At 61.3% G+C, this 22086-nt stretch overlaps 1 protein-coding gene across 1 annotated transcript in view; it reads left to right on the top strand.

The window, feature by feature from the left end:
• The first annotated feature begins 3421 nt into the window (after window positions 1-3421).
• LOC102947479 (prominin-1-A) overlaps window positions 3422-22086 on the top strand; it is a 36377-nt gene continuing 17712 nt past the window's right edge. Inside the window, exons 1-8 of the mRNA XM_037905777.2 lie at window positions 3422-3727; window positions 14862-14923; window positions 15372-15577; window positions 17277-17397; window positions 17652-17715; window positions 18714-18803; window positions 21160-21350; window positions 21730-21804. Of these exons, the coding sequence (XP_037761705.1) occupies window positions 3598-3727; window positions 14862-14923; window positions 15372-15577; window positions 17277-17397; window positions 17652-17715; window positions 18714-18803; window positions 21160-21350; window positions 21730-21804 (939 nt within the window). The 5' untranslated portion in view covers window positions 3422-3597. The remainder of the gene's footprint in view (window positions 3728-14861; window positions 14924-15371; window positions 15578-17276; window positions 17398-17651; window positions 17716-18713; window positions 18804-21159; window positions 21351-21729; window positions 21805-22086) is intronic.

The following is a 22086-nucleotide window of genomic DNA, read 5'->3' as shown; positions in this document are numbered from 1 at the left end:
GGAGGAGGCAGCAGGTGGAAGCATGGGGGGAGGAGATGGGATGTGGGGGCAGAGTTTGGGAGCAGGGTCTCACTCTGTGTGTGGGGGGAAGGAGGCAGGGTGTGAGGGGCAAGGCCTCTGTGTGGGGGGAACTGTTGGTGTTGGGGGGAAGGAGGTAGTGTCTCGATGGAGCAGGGTGTGGGGGGCAGGTTGTCTGAGTGGGGGGAGGTCTCTGTGGGGGGTAGGGAGTTGGTGTGGGAGTTGGGAGGTGTGGGGCAAAGGGGTGGGGCTGGGGGGTAGACAGGTCTCTGGGGGGCAGTGTGTGTGCATGGGGCAGGTTCTCTGAGGGGGGAGCTGTAGGTCTCGGGCAGCGTGTGTGTGTGGAGCAGGGTCTCTATGGAAGCAGGGCTCTGGGGGGCAGGGTGGGGGGGCAGGCAGGTCACTGTGAGGTCAGGGGGTGTGTGGGGCAGGGTCTCTAGGGGCCAGGATGTGGGGGGAGGGTGTGTGTGGTTCAGGGCTCTGGGGGGCCAGGGTGTGTGTGGTTCAGGGCTCTGGGGGGGCATCGGGTGTGTGGGGCAGGGTCTCTGGGGGACAGGATGTCATGGGGGCAGGTCTCTGTGGGTCAGGGCTCTGGGGAGGTATGGTGTGCGGGGGGCAGGGTCTCTGGGGGTCAGGGTGTGTGTGGGGCAGGGCTCTGGGGGGGCAGGGTGTGTCGGTCAGGGTTTTTGGGGGGGCAGGATCTCTGGGGGGACACGGTCTCTGGGGGGCAGGGTGTGTGGGGGGGGACACGGGGTGTGTGGGGCAGGGCTCCGTGTCTGCCCCCAGCCGGGAGCTCGCCGCCGCCGCCGCCGCCGGGCAGAGCCGAACTTCGCGCGGGCTCGGGCGGGGGCTGGATCTGGCCCCTGGGCGAGCCGAGCTGAGCCGGGCCGGGCCGGCACGGGCCGGGGCTCCCGGGCACCCAGAGCTCCCCAGGGAGAGCCTGCCCCACGGCCTGCCCCTCGGGGGCCACCCCCAGCCCCGCCGGCACCAGGGGACCAGGGGCAGCCCCGGCAGGGAAATCCGGCCCCTGCCCATTGAACCGGGGGGGCCGCTCCCTGCTCTAACCCACTCCCCTCCCCTTCCCTTCCCTTCCCTTCCCTCCCCGAGCTGGAACAGAACCCAGGAGTCCTGGCTCCCCGCCCCTGCTCTACCCACTACACCCCACTCCCCTCCCAGAGCTGGGAACAGAACCCAGGAATCCTGGCTCCAGCCCCCCACACCTGCTCTAACCCACTAGACTCCACTCCCCTCCCAGAGCTGGGAACAGAACCCAGGAGTCCTGGCTCCTAGCCCCCCACACCTGCTCTAACCCACTAGACTCCACTCCCCTCCCAGAGCTGGGAACAGAACCCAGGAGTCCTGGCTCCTAGCCCCCCACACCTGCTCTAACCCACTAGACTCCACTCCCCTCCCAGAGCTGGGAACAGAACCCAGGAGTCCTGACTCCTAGCCCCCCACACCTGCTCTAACCCACTACACCCCACTCCCCTCCCAGAGCTGGGAACAGAACCCAGGAGTCCTGGCTCCTAGCCCCCCACACCTGCTCTAACCCACTACACCCCACTCCCCTCCCAGAGCTGGGAACAGAACCCAGGAGTCCTGGCTCCTAGCCCCCCACCCCTGCCCCCGCCCTAACCACTACACCCCACTCCCCTCCCAGAGCTGGGAACAGAACCCAGGAGTCCTGGCTCCTAGCCCCCCACCCCTGCCCCCGCCCTAACCACTACACCCCACTCCCCTCCCAGAGCTGGGAACAGAACCCAGGCATCTGGACTCCCAGTCCTGAGTCCCCCTCCCCCGAAGGACCAAGGAGTGGGGAGGGGTGCTGGATCCGGCTGTGCAGTCCCTGCCCAGGTTGGCCGTGGGTCTGATGTAGCCGTGGGTGCTGATCTGATGTAGCCGTGGGTGCTGTACCCACCTGGGAAAGGGGGCTCGCTTCCTGGGTCACCCACCCGTGTGCTGTGACCCTCCCCTGCCTGGGGGGGTCCAACTAATAGGCAGGGGCACCGCGCTGACCTACAGCGTGACCCCCCCTCTTGGGACTGGCGCTGCCCTTCAAACAGGCCCCTGCTCCTTGCCTTGGGATGACCCTCTTGGGGTGCCCACCCCAGCATTTGGAGCGGTTGGGCGAGGAGGAAACTCAGGGCAACTCGGGTCAGGTTCTGGGGAGGGTCAGATCCTCGCCACAGCAGGCTGGAACCTGTCCTAGGCAGCTGGGGGGGCAGGAAGTGTGGAACTGGGGCTCACCCTACTCCCTTAGGGCTTTGAGGCTCCCCCATTATTCCTGAGGGGGGTCTGCCTCTAGCCGACGGGGAGGGGGCCAGGGAGAGGGCACTGGCCCGGGACCCGTGTTCACTGCTTGGACGCCCTTTGACCCCTGACCCACAGGGCTGCCCCAGATGCCCCCTCCTGGGGGGGCGGAGTTAATGCCCCACACATAGTGCAACAGCCCTGAAGGGGTTAATTGGGCCCAGCCTGGAGCCAGGTGTTTCCAAATTAACCCGTTGGTGGCTGCTGCGCTGTATTGAGTAGGGCCCTACCAAATTCACTGTCCATTTTGGTCCATTTCATGGTCATAGGATTTTAAAAATTGTAAATTTCATGATTTCAGGGTGTTGTGACTGTAGAGGGCCTGACCCAAAAAGCAGTTGTGTGTGTGGGGGGGTCACAAGGTTATTGTAGGGGGGGCTGCAGCATTGCCACTCTTCCTTCTGCGCTGCTGCTGGCTGCCGTCCGAGCTAGGCGGCTGGAGAGCGGTGGCTGATGCTGTCTCTGGAGCCCGCTAGCCCAAGCAAGGGTGTATGACAACCAGGGCAAAAAACTGCAGGGGGGGAGGTATATGGGGGAACCACGCCTTCCCAGCAACCTGCTAGCAGGCTGGGCTGTGGGGAGAGTGGGGTACTGGGGGCATCACACACCCCAGGGGCCAGAATAACCAAACCCTCTGCCTGCGGATCCTCCACCGCAGAGACTGCCCAAAGGCCGCGGGTGAGGCAGGAGGTGGCCTTGAGCCAGACTCGGGCAAGGCCTCTGTGGTGGGGGGGCAGGAGGAGCCGGGGGGGGGGCTGTTTTTCTCTCATCACAAATTAACGAGGCAACCCACAAACCCAACATGCTGGTGGCCTCAGTGGGCAGCCGTTGGCAGCAGGAGGCTGCTGGGAAAGGGAAGGACTCCTTCTCCAGCTCCCCTGCTCTGTAGTGTTATGGGGCGTCCCCAGCTCACTCCCCCCACGCCCAAATCTGCAGTGTGTGGCAGGGGCTGCCCCATACCTGGCCCGGCCCGGCCCTGCAGTGTGTCTCCCTGCCGGCACCCTACCTGAGCAGCCACACCTGTATCTTCTCCCCCCCCAGGAAGCAGCTGGTGTTTTATTTCTCCTCTGCGTTTCCTGCTGGGCCCAGTGCCCTGCTGGGTCTGTGGCTAGCTCACACCTCTTGTCTGTTCCAGGAGCCTGGCCTTGCCGGGCATACCCGAGCCCTGCTGGGGAGCACCGTGTGAAGGAAGGCCAGGAGCTAACTGCACCCCCAGAGTGGCGTGTTCCCCCCGGCGGCCCTTGGAGCTGCCCCGGAGCTCAGCCCAGGATGGCCATGCAGAACCTCTTGCAGCCGGAGTACCAGCCGGAGCCAGTGCCTCCCGCGGGCAGCTTGCCCGGCCTGACCAGCATGGTGCACTCCTTCCTGGGCCTGGTACAGCCAAATGCCTTCCCAGCCGGTAAGAGCATGGTGCGGGCATCCCCAGGCTGCTGCCCCTCCTCCTCTCTCTGGGTTTCCCAGTGTGGGGCAGGGCAAGTGGCTGCAGCTCCCAGGCATTGATGTGTGGGGCAGGGAAGGTTACTTGGGTCCCTTCAGGATCCCGTTTGAAGGGCTGTTTTCAGCACCATCCACACATGTTCTCCCTCCGCTCCCTGCCCTGAATGTCCCCCAGGCCCTGTGTGCAACCCCAGATCTGTGTCTGCCACCCTGGCATTTGCTGCTCAGTGCTCTGCAGCTCGTTAGCCGAACGCATTATCACAGGAGGCAGCATGGCCCCATGCCCGGGACCCCAGGCTGGGGGGCAGGACTCCTGGATTCTATGCCTGGCTTGCTGGCTCTCACTTGCTGCCTGAGCTTGGGCTGGTCATGCCCCTGCCCGTGCCTCAGTTTCCCCACCATTCAGATGGGATTGTGATGCATGTGTGCAAAGCGCCCTGAGATCTATGGAGCGCGTGGAGCCTGCTGCAGGCTGAGCCCGAAGGCAGCGCGGGCTGGCAGTTCTGCATGGGGAGTGGCGCAATGCGGAGTGTAACGGACGGGAGGGCTGTGGTGTGGGTTACAGCATCCCGCGGGAGGGATGTGCAGCCTGGTGGGGCTTGTTAAAGTGAACCAGTTACCACTGCCTCTTGGAGGGGACATGGGGTGGGGGAGTCCCGAGGGACGGGAATGAAGGGAGGCTGGCAGGAGGCCATGACAGGAGTCAGTGGGGAAAGATTTGGGGTAGGGGACAAAGGGGGCACTGGGGATGGGGTCATTGATGGGAGATGAGGCAGAGACCCAGCTGGGGGAGAGGATGCATCTCAGTGAGACTCGTCTCCCCGCTGAGCCCTCCGCCCCTTGTTATCCGTGGGGCCATGGGGGAGTCCCAGGAGGTGCTGTTCCCCGGAGGCAGCGAGCTGTGCTCAGCCTCAGGAGTGTTGCATTGGGGGTGGGTTTGTGATGCAGCCTAGTTTTGGGGGAGCCATTTCAAAGGGCAGGAGAGTTCGCTCTCCCTTCGTTTATCTGGCCAGAGCCGGTTCTGGGGGCAGATTTGCTCTGTGGGAGCTGGGCCCTGGCGTTGAGCTGAGAGTCCTGAAAGCAGGGGGTGGCCTGCGCACTGTTTGTGACCCCAGCAGTGGTGCATATAGTGTCAATAAATGGGTTGCACAACAAATATACCCAGACTTCATGTCACCGATTTCACCTGCAAGGCCTCGAGACCCGCTCTCCCTTGGCGGGGCTCTGTAAAGCACTCTGGGACCCAGTCTGAATGAAAGGCTGGCCCCAAAGCCCTCCGTCATGAGTGGGGCCTGCGGGCTGGGGCCCTAGAGCTGGGTTGCGCGGACACCTCCTGCAGCCCCGCGCTGTCGCTGGCATCTGGCCCTGAGCGGTGAGTTGTGTTGTGCTCTGGGTCAGAGCAGTGTGTCTACACGGGGCATGATCAGGGGCCTTCCTGGTATTCTCAGGATTTGTATGTGACAGTTTATTGTTTATCTCTGTCCATTACAAGGAAAAAGGGGTAAACAGGGAGGGGGCAAAGTTTGCAGACGATACAAAGCTACTCCAGACAGTTAAATCCAAAGCAGACTGCGAAGAGGTACAAAGGGATCTCGCTAAACTGGGTGACTGGGCAACAAGATGTATGCAGCGGTGTGGAAGCTGGGTGGGTCCCAGGATATTAGAGACACCAGGTCGGTGAGGTAATATCTTTTACTGGACCAGGTTCTATTGTGATTCACCAACCGAAGGTGCAATAAAAGCTGTGACCTAACCACTTTGTCCCTCGGCAGCAGAACGGCATCGGCAGATGAAATTCAATGTTGATAAACACAGACAAAATCCTCACTATAAGTACAAAATTGTGGGATCTAAATAAGCTCAAGAGAGACATCTCAGCGTCATCGTGGATCGTTCTCTGAAAACATCCACTCAATGTGCAGCTTTCTTCAAAAAAGCAACCAGCATGTTAGGAACTATTAGGAAAGGGATAGATCAAAAACCAGAAAATATCGTAATGCCACTGTAGAAATCCAGGACACGCCCACACCATGAACACTGCGTGCAGTTCTGGTGGTCCCGTCTCAAAAACGATACATTAGAACTGGAAAAAGTACGGAGCAGGGCAACAAAAGTGATTAGGGGCTGGAACAGCTTCCATATGTGGGGAGATTAATAAGACTGGGGCTGTTCATCTTGGCAAAGAGACGACTAAGGGGGGGTGTGATCGAGGGCTATAAAATCGTGACTGGGGTGGAGCCAGTAACCAGGGAAGTGTTATCTACCCCTTCACGTAACACAAACCAAGGTCACCGCATGGAATGAACAAGCAGCAGGTTTAAAACAAACACGAGAAAGTACTTCTGAGCAGTCAGCCCATGGAACTCGTTACCAGGGGATGTTGTGAAGGTCAGAATTATAACTGGGTTCAGAAAAGAACTAGATCAGTTCCTGTAGGACAGGTCCAGCAATGGCTATTAGCCAGGATGGACAGGGACGCAACCCCATGATCTGGGTGTCCCTAGCCTCTGTTTGCCAGAAGCTGGGAGGGAACGACAGGGGATGGGTCACCTGATGATTCCCTGTTCTGTTCAGTCCCTCTGGGGCACCTGGCACTGGCCACTGTCGGCAGACAGGACCCTGGGCTAGATGGACCTTGGGTCTGACCCAGTCTGGCCGTTCTTATGTCCCATGAGCTTGTTTCATCCCATCATCCAGCTGCTTTTGGTGACCCAAAAGCTATTTTCCAAGCGCGCTCTGGCCAGGATCCTGGGCTAGAGACACTGTTGGTGTGACCCCATCTGGCCATTCTTCCGTTCTCCCCTAGCAGCTGCCAGGATTGGGCTCCTCTCTGCAGAGCCTGAACTGAGTTTGTGAGTCAGTAGCGGGTGGGGTCCTGAGGGGAGCACCCAGACCGGCTCTGTCATAGACTCATAGAATCTCAGGGTTGGAAGGGACCTCAGGAGGTCATCTAGTCCCATCCCCTGCTCAAAGCAGGACCCATCCCCAATTTTGCCCCAGATCCCTAAATGGCCCCCTCAAGGATTGAGCTCACAACCCTGGGTTTAGCAGGCCAATGCTCAAACCACTGAGCTACCCCTCCCTCTGTCCCTTGCTGACTTGGCGAGCCAGCTGGAAGGAGCTGGGAATCCTTCATCTCCGAGTGCAGGACTCTCCGGTCTGCTTTGAGCCACTGCAGGAAGATCTGCGTGGTGACAGCCTACCAGCCCCTGTTAAAGCACAGACCTGGGAGCCGGGACTCCTGTGTCCCATGCCACACTCACTCTGCGGGCTGGGGCGAGTCACATGGGGCCGATTTTTCCAAAGTGTCCACTGAATTTGGGGCCCCTGGGGAGCTGCAGAGCTCACAGCGCCAGCAGGTCCTGCTGGCCAGAGATGGGTTTGTGGGGCCCAGCCCCTCTGAGAGTAAGGCCCCCTTGTTAGGGGTCTCAGCTTGAGCACCCGAGGTCAGTGAAAACTCTGGCTTTGGGCTCTCTGTGCCTCGGTTTCTCTGCTCTGTAAAATGAGGATAATGAGTCTTTCCCATTTGTAATGCACGCAGATGTGGGCCAGTGCTGGAGAGGGGTGACCTGTGTCTAGTGTGGGTTGTGGGGGAGACTGCCTAGGAAAGCCAGAGGGTGCAGGTAGTGGGGTTGCTGATTCTTCCCTGTGAGCCCATGCCCAGGGGGTGCTGGAGGGACCATCTCTCAAAGGAGCCATACGACCAAGGTCCTGGCTGCTTCTGGTGAGCTAAGATCCTAGAGCGAGTAGCCCTGGTGTCTGCCCAGACTGGTCCTTCTGCACCAACCACGGGAGATGCTTTCGCTTCAGGCTGCTGGGTGCTGCCATGTTCCGCCCCCAGGGTGCCTGCACCTCACTGGCAGGTGAAGCAATCATGACACACAGTTCGGAAAGTGCTCTGGTTCCGCTAAACCACATAACCCCTGTCCCAATCTGGACCGGTTCCCCTGCTTTTTTCAAGGGCCTGAGGTGCTTTTGTTTGCTCCCTTTTCCTCCTCTGAGCTTGTGTTTCCTTGTCACCCCTTTGGACCTCCTGTATGCAAACAAGCCATCTGGTTCTTGGCAGTGACCTGACTTGTTTGATTTCATGGTTTGTTTCTGGCTGCTGCACAGGTGTGACGGTGTGGGGCTGTGCCCTGGAGAGCTTGCCAAATACACAGTGGGTCGGGGGGCAGGGGGATTAGTGGGGCTCTGGGGTGATGCAAGGGGAAAGCAGGACATGGGAAGGAAACCAGTCCCAGCTGGAAAGGGAGGAGTTCATGCAGTTTGGAATTAGAGCTGTGGGTTTGCCAGGCCTGGCTGGATGCTGGAAATGCACTCGCGAGAGAACATCCTCTGGATATGCCCCAGCAGGATGGTGTCCCCGGTGCCCACTGGGGTGGGGTGAGCCTGGCCCATGTCTGCACATCAACCCCTGGGAAAGAGACTGTCAGCTGAGGTGCTCACAGCCCAGGGTGGCCGGGGGACATGATCCCCACTGCAGTCCTGTGATCTCTGCTTTCCACAGGGACAGATGGCACCCCCAGTCCCTGCACCCCGTACGCTGCACTGGGTCAGCACTGACTGCGAGGGGAGGGCGCCCCCTGCTGAGCCCCACCCCACTCCCTGCAGCACAGCGCCCCCTATCCTTGCACTAGGGTCAGCGCTGACTGCGAGGGGAGAGCGCCCCCTACTGAGCCCCATCCCACTCCCTGCAGCACCAGCCTTTTGCTCAGCAGTGTCCCTTCCACACAAACCCTTCTGCCCTCGAGCTCCGGGTCGTAAGGAGGGAGGGGCCGGGGTGACCAGGACCTGGCGGGGGGGAGAAGTGAGAGCACCAGGGAGCAGCGGGCTCTCCTGCTGGGCTGGGGCTCACTGAGGGAGGCAGTGCTGCCATGGCTCGGGGCTCTGTGCCGTGGATCCTGGGCAGCCTGACCCAGCTGACCCGGACCAGCCATGGGCGTTTAGTGCAGTGTTGACGTAACCAGGGATTGTCCCTGAAAGTCCTGCTCCAGAGTGACGCAGCAGGGAGGGGGGAGTGTTGAGCTGGGAATGTGGCAGGGGGGTTTCACTGGGGATGGGAGACCTGAGAGCCTGTGACCTGAGCCAGGAGGGGGAGGGGGAGGTAACACCTCTGCTGGGAAACTGGACAAAGGCTGCAGGAGAGAGCCTGCTGGGGGGGTTTTGTTTTCAGTTTGGTGCTGGGTGGTGGAACGCAGCGAACCCCAAGGCTGGGGTCTGAGCTCCCTGCCCTCCAGAAGGACTGGACTGAGGGGTCCTGGTTGTACCCACAAGCTCTGTTTTGGACTGTGTTCCTATTGTCCAATAAACCTTCCGCTTTATTGGCTGGCTGAGAGTCACGGTGAATCCCAGGAAGAGGGGTGCAGGGCCCGGACTCCCCCACACTCCGTGACAACTGGTGGCAGTGGTGGGATCTGCTGCACCCCATGGACGGCGCTTCCTGCAGTAAGTGACTGGGGAGCAGTAAAACGAAGGGGGATTGAGGGGACCAGGCGTGCTGAAGATTCAGAGAGAGATGGTTTCAGGGGGCGGGTAAACCCTGGCAGTGTGTGACCCGAGAGAAGGACTTTTGCAGTAACAGGGTCCCCCGGGGGATTGCAGCGAGCGGTCCCAGGGGCGGAGAAGTCTGCAGCTCGACCCTGGCAAAGAGGTGGTGACCTCAAGAAGGACTGGCACACTAGGGGTTCTTCCTGGAAACCGTGGAAAGCTGCCCGGCCTGCGAGTGGCCAGCAGGGAGATGTACGCTAAACGCCTTAAGAGTGACCTGGTGGAGCTGTGCAGGCAGAGGGGGCTGTGCATTGGGAGGTCCACCAAGGAACAGCTGATTGTCCAGTTGGAGGAGAGGGATCGCTTGGATGACCCGATCCCTGCCCCTGAGGGAAGGCGCCCGGTGGATACAGCGTGGGCCCTGGGGCCTGACTGGGCTGGGAGGGGTCAGACTGCTGCCGAGGACATCCCGAGACCTTTCCTACCTAGGTCTGGGGGAGGGGTTGGGGGAAGCCCAGCGAATACTGAGGGCACCCTGACCCCGGCAGCCGGCAGGGGATCCTCCCGGTGGAGGTCCTCATCCCTGGAGCGGAGGCGGCTGGAATGGGAGAGGGAGATGAAATTGAGGGAGCTGGAGGATCATGAAAAACAGCATCAGCATGAGGAGAAGTTGCGGCAACATGAGCAGGAGGAGAAGGAGAAGCAATGTCAATATAAGCTGGAGGAGAAGGAGAAGCAGTGTCAGCATGACATGGAGCTGGCCAGGCTGAGGAGCAGTGGGGCCCCGGCTGTGGTGAGTGCGGGGGGACCCAAGACTGCAAGGAGCTTTGATAAGTGCTTCCTGGCCCAGCGGAAGGAGGGGGAGGACATAGATAGCTTCCTGACGGCCTTTGAGAATGCCTGCGAGCCGCACAGGGTTGACCCTGCAGACAGGCTCCGGTTTCTCACCCCCTTACTGGACCTCAAAGCCGTGGAGGTGTACAGCCGAATGACAGGGGCAGAGGCAGGGGACTACGAACTGTTCAAAAAGGCCCTGCTCCGTGAGTTTGGGCTGACCCCCGAGATGTACCGGAGAAGGTTCCGGGGTCAGCGTAAAACGCCTGAGGTCACCTACCTACAACTGGTCAACCGGATGCAGGGATATGCCCGCAAGTGGACAGCGGGGGCCCAAACTAAAGAGGACCTGCTTGACCTCATCGTACTGGAGCAACTGTATGAACGGTGCCCTTCCGACCTGAGGCTGTGGTTGGTGGACAAAAAGCTCGAGAACCCCCAGCATGCAGGGCAGCTTGCCGACGAGTTTGTGAACAGTCGGTCAGGGGGTAGCCGGGAGGAGTCCCAAAAGAACAGGCCCCCCACAATGCAGAGAGAGAGTCACCATGGGTCCTCCCAGCGGGGAAATAGGGAGAACCCCCTCCAAAGGGGAACGCCTGGCGTCAGGACCATCTGACCCACTTGAGGGGACCAACGTGACCTGAGCTGCTATCACTGTGGCCAGAGAGGCCATGCACGGACCGAGTGCCCCAGGCTCAGGGACAAACTGAGCAGACCCAACCTACCCAGGGTTAACTGGGTAGGGACCCAGCTAGACGAGGGGCAGACGGCCCAGGCAAGGGCAGCTGCCAGCTTACCACCTGCTCAGGAGGGAAGAGTACCCCAGCCCAGCTCCGCCAAAGAGCTGGATGCTCCGGACTCAGGGTTCTTGGTTTACAGGGTGGGCTCGGGGCTGTCCCTCCGGAGCGAGTGTCTTGTTCCCCTGGAGGTGGATGGGAGGAAGGTCAATGGATACTGGGATACGGGTGCAGAGGTGACACTGGCCCGGCCCAAGGTGGTGGCCCCAGATCATGTGGTGCCCGACACCTATCTGACCCTGACGGGGGTGGGTGGGACCCCATTCAAGGTGCCTGTGGTGAGGGTACACCTGAAATGGGGGGCCAAGGAGGGCCCCAAGGATGTGGGGGTGCACCACCATTTGCCCACTGAGGTTTTGATGGGGGGAGACCTAGAGGACTGGCCAAGCAACCCCCAGAACGCCCTGGTCATGACATGTAGCCAGAGCCGGCAAGAGGCACTGCACCCCGACCTCGGGGAGGGTACCACACCGGAGGTGCACGACCCTACCCTGGTGGGGAGGGAGCACCGAGGGGCACGGCTCAGAGAGGCTGTGGCCTCAGACCCAGCCAGTGAGAGGGAACCGGGCCCCATCCCTTCCCCAGCCGCTGAGTTCCAGGCCGAGTTGAGGAAAGATCCCTCCTTGCGGAAGCTCAGGGACCTGGCCGACCTCAGTGAGGGACGGACCATGAGGAGAGGTTGCCAGGAGAGGTTCCTGTGGGAGAAGGGGTTCCTGTACCGAGAATGGGCTCCCCCAGGGGAAGGGGAGTCCTGTGGGATCAGGAGGCAGCTGGTGGTCCCCCAGAAGTATCGCCGCAAGCTCCTGTACCTGGCCCATGCATCCCCCTCGCAGGGCACCAGGGAATCCGGCACACTCGGCAGAGGTTGCTACAGAACTTTTACTGGCCCGGGGTCTTTACCACGGTCCGGCAGAATTGCCGATCCTGTGACACCTGTCAGAGGGTGGGGAAGGCCCGGGACAAGGGGAAAGCAGCTTTGAGACCTTTGCCCATCATAGAGGAGCCTTTCCAGAAGGTGGCCATGGACATCGTGGGGCCTCTCAGCAAGACGACCCGGTCGGGGAAGAAATACATTCTGGTGGTGGTAGATTTTGCCACCCGCTACCCCGAGGCAGTGCCCTTAGCTTCCATTGAAGCCGACACCGTGGCGGATGTGCTCCTGACCATTTTCAGCCGAGTGGGGTTCCCCAAGGAGGTCTTGACAGACCAAGGGTCCAACTTCATGTCGGCCCTGCTCCGGCGCTTGTGGGAGAAATGTGGGGTCCGGCACGACTGGGCCTCAGCGTATCACCCCCAGTCCAATGGGCTGGTGGAGAGGTTCAATGGGACGCTAAAGATGATGCTGAAAACCTTTATGAACCAGCACCCGCAGGGTTGGGACAAGTACTTACCTCACCTGCTGTTCGCGTATAGGGAGGTGCCCCAGGAGTCTACCGGATTTTCGCCTTTCGAACTGTTATATGGAAGGAGGGTGAGGGGCCCCCTGGACCTGATGAGAGACGAATGGGAGGGGAAGGCCACACCCGATGGAGAGTCAGTGGTGGAGTATGTCCTGATCTTCCGAGAGAGACTGGCTGAACTCATGGGCCTGGCCAGGGAGAATCTGACCAGAGCCCAGAAGAAGCAGAAGGTCTGGTATGACCGCACGGTGCGGGCCCATGCCTACGCCACCGGGGATCCGGTGATGGTTCTCATCCCCGTGAGAAAGAACAAACTACAGGCCGCCTGGGAGGACCCTTTCAAGGTCGTCAAGCAGCTAAACGAGGTAAACTATGTGGTGGAGCTGTCTAACCGGGCCCACCACCGCTGGGTGTACCATGTGAATATGATGAAGCCATATTATGCCAGGGGGAATGTGGTGTTGGCCGTGTGTGGACAGTGGGAGGAGCAGGGAGATGACCCTTTAGTAGATCTGTTCCCTGAGACAGGAGCTGGTTCCCCCCTGGAAACAATTCCCCTCTCGGATCAGCTAACCCCTGCCCAGCAAGCTGAGATCAGGGGGGTGCTGCATCCGCACCGACAGCTGTTTTCCAACCAGCCTGGACGCACTAATCTGACTGTCCACCGGGTGCAGACAGGGTCGCACCCGCCGATAAGATGCTCCCCTTTCCGAGTCACAGGGAAAACTGCTCAGGACCTGGAAAGAGAGGTCCGGGACATGCTGGCTTTGGGGATGATCCAGCCATCTGCCAGCCCTTGGGCCTCACTGGTGGTGCTGGTCCCCAAAAAGGATGGGTCAGTCCGGTTCTGTGTGGACTATCGGAAGCTCAATGCCATCACTGTATCGGATGCCTACCCCATGCCCAGGCCTGACGAGCTCCTAGACAAGCTGGGAGGAGCTCGGTACCTTACCACCATGGACCTTACAAAGGGCTACTGGCAAGTGCCGCTGGATGCAGAGTCCCGGCTGAAATGGGCCTTTATCACCCCTCTGGGACTCTATGAGTTCCTGACCCTGCCTTTCGGCCTCAAGGGAGCACCGGCCACCTTCCAGCGCCTGGTGGACCAGCTACTGAGGGGGATGGAGAGTTTTGCCGTGGCGTATATTGACGACATCTGTGTCTTTAGCCAGACCTGGGAGGACCACGTGTCCCAGGTTAGACAAGTGCTGGACCGACTCCAGGGGGCTGGGCTGATCGTAAAAGCTGAGAAGTGCAAGGTGGGGATGGCTGAAGTATCTTACCTGGACCATTGGGTGGGGAGCGGCTGCCTAAAGCCGGAACCAGCTAAGGTGGGGGTGATCAGAGACTGGCCCACTCCCCACACCAAGAAGCAGGTCCAAGCCTTTATTGGGTTGGCAGGATACTATCGAAGGTTCGTGCCCCGCTTTAGCGCCATAGCCACCCCCATCACTGAGCTATGCAAGAAGGGGAAGCCAGACAAGGTGGTCTGGACCGAGCAGTGCCAGGAGGCTTTCCGGGCGCTGAAGGAGGCTCTGGTCCGTGGCCCAGTTCTGGCAAACCCAGACTTTGACAAGTCCTTTATGGTGTTCACCGACGCCTCAGACACGGGACTGGGGTCGGTGTTAATGCAGGAGGATGAAAAGGGGGAGAGACACCCCATCGTGTACCTGAGCAAGAAGATGCTACCCCGGGAGCAACACTACGCGGCCATCGAGAAGGAGTGCCTGGCCATGGTGTGGGCCCTCAAGAAACTAGAGCCCTATCTCTTCGGGCGACACTTCACCGTGTACACCGACCACTCTCCCCTGACCTGGCTGCACCAGATGAAAGGAGCCAGCGCCAAACTCCTGAGGTGGAGCCTGCTCCTGCAGGATTACGACATGGACATGGTCCACATGAAGGGAAGTGCCAACATGATAGCGGATGCGCTGTCCCGGAGAGGGGGCCCTGAACTTCCCCAGGTCACTGGTCAGAGTGACCCGCTCAGTTCAGTCTCGAAGGGGGGAGAGATGGGACACAGCAGGGAGGGGGGAGTGTTGACCTGGGAATGTGGCAGGTGGGTTTCAATGGGAGACCTGAGAGCCTGTAACCTCAGCCAGGACGGGGATGGGGGAGGTAACACCTCTGCTGGGGAAACTGGACAAAGGCTGCAGGAGGGAGCTGGCTGGGGGGGGTTTAGTTTCAGTTTGGGGTTGGGTGGAGGAACGCAGGGAACTCCAGGGCTGGGGTCTAAGTTCCCTGCCCCCCCAGAAGGACTTGACTGAGGGGTCCTGGTTGTACCCACAAGCTCTGTTTTAGACTGTGTTCCTATTGTCCAATAAACCTTCCGCTTTACTGGCTGGCTGAGAGTCACGGTGAATCCCAGGAAGAGGGGTGCAGGGCCCGGACTCCCCCACACCCTGTGACATCCAGCGTGGCCCCGGATTCCTGGGCTCGAAGCAGGAGTCGCTGGGTGAATTCTCGGGCCTGGGTCACGCGGCCAGTTGGACTGGGGCAGGTGGGCGGGGGGCAGGACAGTCCCTTTGGGCTGTGGCATCTCTGGGGTGCTAACTTCCCTCTTCGCTCCTTTCCCCAGAACTCCTCACCAACTTGATCCAGCAGAAAAATGACATTATGGACCCTGCCGTGTACAAAGAGGTGAGGGCCCTGGCGGGGCCATGGGAAGGGCATGGGGCAAGGCCCCCCCATAGGCACCGAGGGAGAAGGTCCCTGTCAGGGCTTAGTGGGGACTCTGAGGTCAGCCATGCCCCAACTGATGTCCCTTTCGCTCCCCCCCCACCCCTCCCCCAGTGATGCCATCCATGCTGCAGACAGGGGCAGCAGGCTGGAGTGCTTTGAAAGAATCAAACCCCAAGGCATGTTGCCCGATTCGAAAGCCCAGTGGCCTGGCCAGGATTCAGAGCCGGTGACTCCTTTCTGCCTCCCCAAATCCTTGGGCCTTCCCCGCAGTGTCGCTCCTTCACTGCCTGCCCTCGGCTGCCATGCTCCGGCCCAGAGGCAGCTGCCTTTCTGTGGGGAGGCGTGACGCCCAGGGCCGCGGGCCCTGCTGGGATGGACGTTGCTAATGCTGGCGCTCTCGCCATAGGTGCTGGTTTATGAGGTGGGTTTCCTGGTCTGCACAGCCATCGGCCTCCTCTTCATCGTCCTCATGCCCCTGGTCGGCTTTTGCTTCTGCTGCTGCCGCTGCTGTGGGAACTGCGGGGGGACGATGTACCAGAAACAGAGCAAGCGCACGGGCTGCCAGCGCAGGGCGCTCTTCCTCTCGGTGCTGCTGGTCACCACCCTCCTCCTGTGAGTGCCGCGCCCTGGCCCAGCGCCTCTGTGGGCCTCATTGCAGCGCAGAGCCCGAGCCTCGCGGGCTCTTGCATTGCTGCCTGGCCGTGCGTTGCTGGCCCCATGGGGGGCGGGGGGGGGGCAGTTACCCTGTATATGGAGGGGGATTGGGAAGGGCCCCGGATGACCAGGCATTACTAACCCCCTCTGAGCTAGGCAGATCCCTGGGTCCCCAGGCTGGCCTCGTCCACTGGCTCCGGTCATCTCGCACACTGAGGTGGCCTGGGCCGGCTGCTCTAAACCCTCCAGTCCACCCGGCTGTGCGGTGTTGTTGCCCTTTTGGAAGAAGTTTCCTCCTGGTGCCCAGCTGGTGCCCCGGAGCCCGCGGGTGTGGGCGCCCTGGAGGCTTTATCTGGGCTGAGGCTGTGATCCCACCCAGGGGACGAACACACCTGCGTGCACGACCCATCACATGGAGCCCAGCTCCCCCGGGGCTGAGGTTCTGGCTGGAGAGCAGCTGGGATGAGGAGTCCCAGCTCTCTGGAGCCAGGAGACGCCTTTGGGTGGGGAGGGGCTGGGTGCAAGCCTGGGGCGCCCAGATGCAATGGGGAGGGGCAGACGCCGCTGCCTGCGGGCGAGAGCTGCTGGGAAAGCAGATGGGCGAGGCAGGGAGTGGAGACCTGCCAGGAAGTCCCCATTGTTCGCAGGAGCAGATTCCTGCCCGAGGACAAAGGGCCAGAAGCCTCAGGAAGTCGAGGTCCGAGTTCAACCTGGGGTTAGAGCGTTCCAGGCTACGGTGCCTCGGAATCACCTGCGGGGGGACAGCCAGCTAGTGACCAGGAATGTGGGGGCTAGCCCCCCGCTCCCTCCACTGAGTATGAGCAGCAAGGTGATGCTGGAGCAATGGCCGGGGAGCTGGGGATCCGGCACTTGGAGATCCGGCTGGGCCCTGGCTGGGCCTGCTGGGGCAGGTTGCTCCCTTCTGCCTCAGTTTCTCCATCTCTGTGACAGGGAGGATGGAATTCTCTCGTGCCAAGGGGGAGTTGACTGGTTAACCCGTGCAACGTTGGAGTGTCCCAACGGGTCATGGGGGGCAGGTTGGGGGCCTAGCTCCCACTGAGCCCCTCAGAAGGGGGAAGGGTTCTAGAAGTGCTTGCCATGGACTGGCTAGCCACACTGCTCCCTACTGGGCAAGAGCAGAGCTGCTAATCTGTGTGTCATAAGCCCGGTACCCTGAGTGGCGATTCTGCTTTAGCTCAGCTGGTAGGGGCCAGGGATTGACCCCTGCTGTGGCAGCGAGGCTCGCAGGCTCAGTGTGTGCAGCCCGGTGACCCCCTGGGTTCGTGATGGTGCCGTTGTCACCCTCAGGAAAGGGGGGTCAGTGGGTGACCGTGGACCTGGGATTGGGACGAAGCTGCAGGGCTGGCACATTCATTGCAAGCCGCGCTTTATGCTGGCTTGTTAGTTATGCCCCCTCGCCCCCAAGGGTGGACCTCACTGGGGGAAACTGAGGCACAGGGCGGCACAGCGCCCTGCCTGAGCTGGCACAGCAAGGCCCTGGCAGAGCCCAGGAGTCCTGACTCTCAGAGCATGAAGCCATTTGCTGTGAGCAGGCCCCTCTATGCATGGACAGTCTGGGGGCTCAGTGCACACAGCTAGGGCCCCCCAGGTCTCCGTGTGCTGACGCTGCCCCTGCCCCCTTTTCTCCTTGTCCCAGGGCTGGGAATGTCTGCGCTTTCATCAGTAACGACCGCGTCTCCCGCGCCGTGAACGGCAGCTTCGGTGCCCTCAACACCACGTTGGACAACCTGGGCATCTTCGTCCGCTCCATCCCCCAGGTACACACGGCGCCCCAGCTGCTCACCTGCCTGCCGGAGCCCCCCCACCTCACCTGTCCTGCGGGCCAGAGACCAGCAGGGCGTGAATCCCAGGGTCTGCACAGGGTGGGGATGCCAGGGGCCTGCCCTGAGGTGACCCACGCAGCCCCCTGAGTTAGTCCATTGCTGCTGGGTATGATGCAGTCCCCCTGTGGGAATGGGAGCCCTCTCCCCAGCCTGGCCTGTATTCACCCCCCTTCTCCTGATCGCTGCAGCAGGTGGATATAATCATTGACAACAGCAATGTGCCGGTGAGCCAGGCCAACCACAGCCTCCAGGGTGAGTCTGTGCACAGGGGGCCATGGGGGGCTGGGGCAGGGCATGGCCCTGGGGACCTGGCTCTGGGGCAGGGGGCTGTGGGGGCTGGGGCAGGGCATGGCCCTAGGGACCTGGCTCTGGGGCGGGGGGCTGGGGCAGGGCGTGACCTTGGGGACCTGGCTCTGGGGCGGGGGGCTTTGGGGGCTGGGGCAGGACGTGGCCCTAGGGACCTGGCTCTGGGGTGGGGGGGTGTGGGGGCTGGGGCAGGGCGTGGCCCTGGGGACCTGGCTCTGGGGCGGGGGGCTTTGGGGGCTGGGGCAGGCCGTGGCCCTGGGGCGGTGGGGATGGGGATGCGTGGTCTGATCCGCCCAGCGCGTCTCATGGCCTGCCTGGGCTAGCCCTTGGGGATGCCCTGCCCCAGCGCTCAGAGCCCTGGCGGAGGTCGGGCTGCACAGGGCTCTGCTCCCTGCCTGTATGGCCCCAGTATGGAGCGCGGCACCCTTGGGCCCCAGGACCCCGTTCCTGGCTGCAGGGGGCACTGGCTGGCCTCCTGCACCATGCCCCGTCTGGCCCCTCCGGGCTTCCAGGCGTTTGCTCACCTGCCCCTCCCCTCCCTCTTGGCTGCTTTCTCATCACACCCCCAGATCATGGCGCAGCCCCCTCCAGCCCAGCCAGGGTCATTCTCCCCGCAACACCTGCCCATGGGCACCCAGCAGGGCAATGGCAGAGGGGTAAGGAACCCAGGAGTCCCGGCTCCCAGCCCGTAGCTTTAGCCACTTCCTCTCAAGGGACCGTAGCATAACATGGGCTCCGTGGCCAGCCTGTTCTGTGCCCGCTGCCCACCTCCCTGCATGCCCACGCTGCAGGTGGCTGCTGCAGTGCTGAGCCCCCACACTGAGGGGCAGGTGGGGCAGGGGGTGAACTCTCCGGGCCAGACAGGGGCTCGGGGTTTGGAGCGCTCCCTGGTGGCTGTGCGTCTGGCTGGGCCCGAGGTGACAGCGCTGCCCCCTTCTCCACAGACATCGGGCCCATCCTGGGCAGTAGGATCATCTCCGCGGTGGGAGAGGAGACGTACGGGGCGCTGGGCTCTGCCATGCGCCTGCTCGAAGGTACTGGCCCTGGGGCTGTGGAGTGGGAGCTGGGGAGCCCCACGCACAGCACGGCCCTTCACCCCCTACAAGAGCTGCCCACCCAGCACCTGCCAGGAAGGGAAGGGGGCGTCCCCAGACACCGGGGGGAACAAGCCCCTAAGGCGGGCGGGGGAGGACAGAGTAACCCTGTGGGTGTTTGGTGGGAAAGCTGGGGGGCTCGGGGTGGTGCCAGGGGGCACCTCTGCAGTGGGGGGCAGTATAACCCCCTGTGACGTTCCCCTCTGGTGTTATCTGGACCGGTGGTTTGCTAGGCCTCTCCAAACTTTGACTCTGGGAGCCAGCCTTACCCTGCTCTGCTGTGAGAACCCCCACGCCTGGGCTGGTAACACAGAGTCTCTGGCATGTCAGCTGCTCCTTGGATTGTGCAAGCGAATGACACTAGCCAGCCAATATCTCTGGTCCCAGACACAACCCTAGGAACCTCCGTCTTGCAGTGCCAGTTATGCCCGCTGGACGCTGCCAGCTTCTATGAGGTCATCAGTTTAACAAAGAAATTGACATGTACCAGGTTTGTTATCCCAAGCGGAGTCTCTGACACGCTGCAAACCACACGCACCGCTTCAGGTAGAATAAACAGACAGATTTATTAACTGTAAAGATAGATTTTAAGTGATTATAAGTCAAAGCACAAGAAGTCAGAGTGGTTACCAAAAGAAAAGAAAATAGAACACGCAGTCTAAACTCTCGACCCTATTAGACTGGGCAGCGACTAAATGAAGCCGTTTTTCTCACCCCACTGGATATTGCAGTCCTTAATAGACAGGTTTGTTCAGGGCGGAAAGTAACACTTGACACTTACCGGTACGAGGCCGGGGCAGCTCCGGTCCGCGGAAGGGCCGGGGCCTTGGGCAGCCGGGGCGGGGCTGGGGTCAGCATTCCCCAGCCAGCCTTTCCAGGCCGCCTGGCCCTCGCTGCCGGGGCTGCAGTGGCGATTTAAAGGGCCCAGGGCTCTGGACGCGGCAGCGGCATCCGGCGCCCCAGGCCCTTTTAAATTGCTGGCCCCGGGGCAGTTGCTCCCTTTGCCCTACCTACGGCCCCTACCAGCAGGGCCGCCGACGGGGGTGTAAAAGGGGCAGGGAGGTTACAGTGCTGCTGTGGCAACGCTTTACAGTGGGCTGCGTACGGGCCGGGGCGGGTTCTTACCGGCACACTTTCACGCCTGGGTTTGTTCTGTAAACCTGGGCCAATCTCCTGTGCTGGAGTCTTGTCTTCTTCTCAGTGTCCTGGGTTGTTTGCGGGGAAGGTGGGGGCAGGAGAAGGCCCCGTATGTGTCCACTCTGTCTGTTTTATATCCTCAGCCCATGGGCTTGGGGAGCACAGTCCAGGCATGGCTGGGGGGCACTGCTGAGTCTCTCCAGGCAAGGTTGAACAATTCCCGTTGTGGGGCCTCATGCAGGCGAGGCATCGCAGTGTAGCTCCCTTGCTGGACAATGGCTGTGGATGGTTGTTTGACACCCCGCCCGGGGGTTGGTGACTTTCCTTGCTGTTGCCTCTGGGGAGCTAACGTCTGGCAGATTCCCCAACTTACAGCATGATTTAGTGACCACCATACTATACAATCTCATAACTCCATCTGCATCAACGATACACATCTATGGACAGAGAAACGACTCTCAGCAGATCACAACCTTTCCCCGGATACCTTACAAGGCCTGCTTTATATGTGACAGGTTTCAGAGTAGCAGCCGTGTTAGTCTGTATTTGCAAAAAGAAAAGGAGGACTTGTGGCACCTTAGAGACTAACCAATTTATTTGAGAGTTGTAGCTCACGAAAGCTCATGCTCAAATAAATTGGGTAGTCTCTAAGATGCCACAAGTCCTCCTTTTCTTTCTGCTTTATATGTGAGATCACCATTATATGAAAATGAGAACTATGGGGGTTACAGCACGCTCCCCCGAGGTAGAGAATGTCACACCCCCTCAGCCCCAACACCTGAGGGGCACAGGGAATCCCAAGAGCCCCAGGGATCCTGGGCTGGAGAAACTCCCCCGTTAATCATCCCCTGGGATCCCCCGATTCACTGTCGCCCCAAGGCCTGGACGGATGGCGCTCCGAGCTCCTTCCCTGACCCCAGTCTGGCCCCCACCCCTGCAGCATGGAGTTACCAGGGTGGTCTGAGACAGGCTAGTCCCGCTCGCTCCAGCCCCGACTGAGGTGCTGAGGGGTCACTTTGGGGGTGTCTGGCGGTCCCTCTTGTGGCACAGTCAGGGGGTGTCACAGGGGTGCGCCCCTCCCCCATTTGTCCCTGGGTTGGGGCACGGTGCAGATGGGACGAGGACTGAGCCATAAGGAGCCTCTTGCTGTCCCCGCCAGTGACGGACCTGGTGGAGCAGGAGCTCCGAGCCGTGAACGAGTCGGGCCAGCGCCTGCAGCAGCTGCAGGGGGAGCTGACCCAGAACCTCAGCAGCCTGCAGGAACAGATTAACCGGACCCTGCAGAGCTGTGGCCGCCCCTGCTCCCAGGTGTCCGTCAGCGGCCTGGCCCCCGAGGCCGACTTCAGCATGGTGAGACGAGCACACGGGGGGCTGTAGGGGGCACAGGGGTGTGGGGTGCCTGGGGGCTGGATGGGTGCATGGGTTACAGGTTGGCATGGGGGGCTGGGTGTGGTGCAAAGTGGTGCAGGGTTGCATGGGGAGCTGGATGGGTGCATGGGGTTGGGGGGACTGAAACCTCCCCGACATGCAAATACCCCCCCTCGCCCCCGATGTACCCGCCGACCTCCCCGTGTGTGCGCTCACGTCTGTGCGCAGACATGGGCACCGTCCTGCCACCCCTGCTGGTATGTACGTCACCAGGCCAACACGGAGCCAGCTCCCAGCGCCCCCTGCTCCTGCCCGGTGCCCCCTCCCCAGGCATCAGCCCCACGTGCTCCTGTTTCCCCAGGTCCCGGACGTGAGCAGCCAGCTGGAACTGCTGAGTAACCTGACCAGTGCCAACCTGAGCGCTGTCCTGCAGCAGGTACAGGCTGGGGGTGGCGCGGGGCGAGTGGGATGTGGCTCTGACCGGCACCGTGTGGGGCTGGTCTGCAGGGGCATTGCCGGCTCTCCCTGCCCCAGGATACAGCCTGGCATGCCGGCCTTGGCCGAGCGGCCTGCGGCTCCAAGCCATGGCTCTGGGGCGGGGCAGAGGGACCTGAACCGCGACGCCATGTGGAAAATGCCCACCGTGCTAGCCGGGCGTCCGCCCCCACCCGACCTGGAGCAGGCCAACGGTCCGTCCAGCCTAGTGCCCTGCCAGTGC

This window comes from Chelonia mydas, chromosome 7 (assembly GCF_015237465.2).
Source record: "Chelonia mydas isolate rCheMyd1 chromosome 7, rCheMyd1.pri.v2, whole genome shotgun sequence".
In the NCBI taxonomy this organism is placed as follows: Eukaryota; Metazoa; Chordata; order Testudines; family Cheloniidae; genus Chelonia; species Chelonia mydas.
Note: the sequence above shows the minus strand (reverse complement) of the source record. Positions and strands in the feature narration are given on the sequence as shown.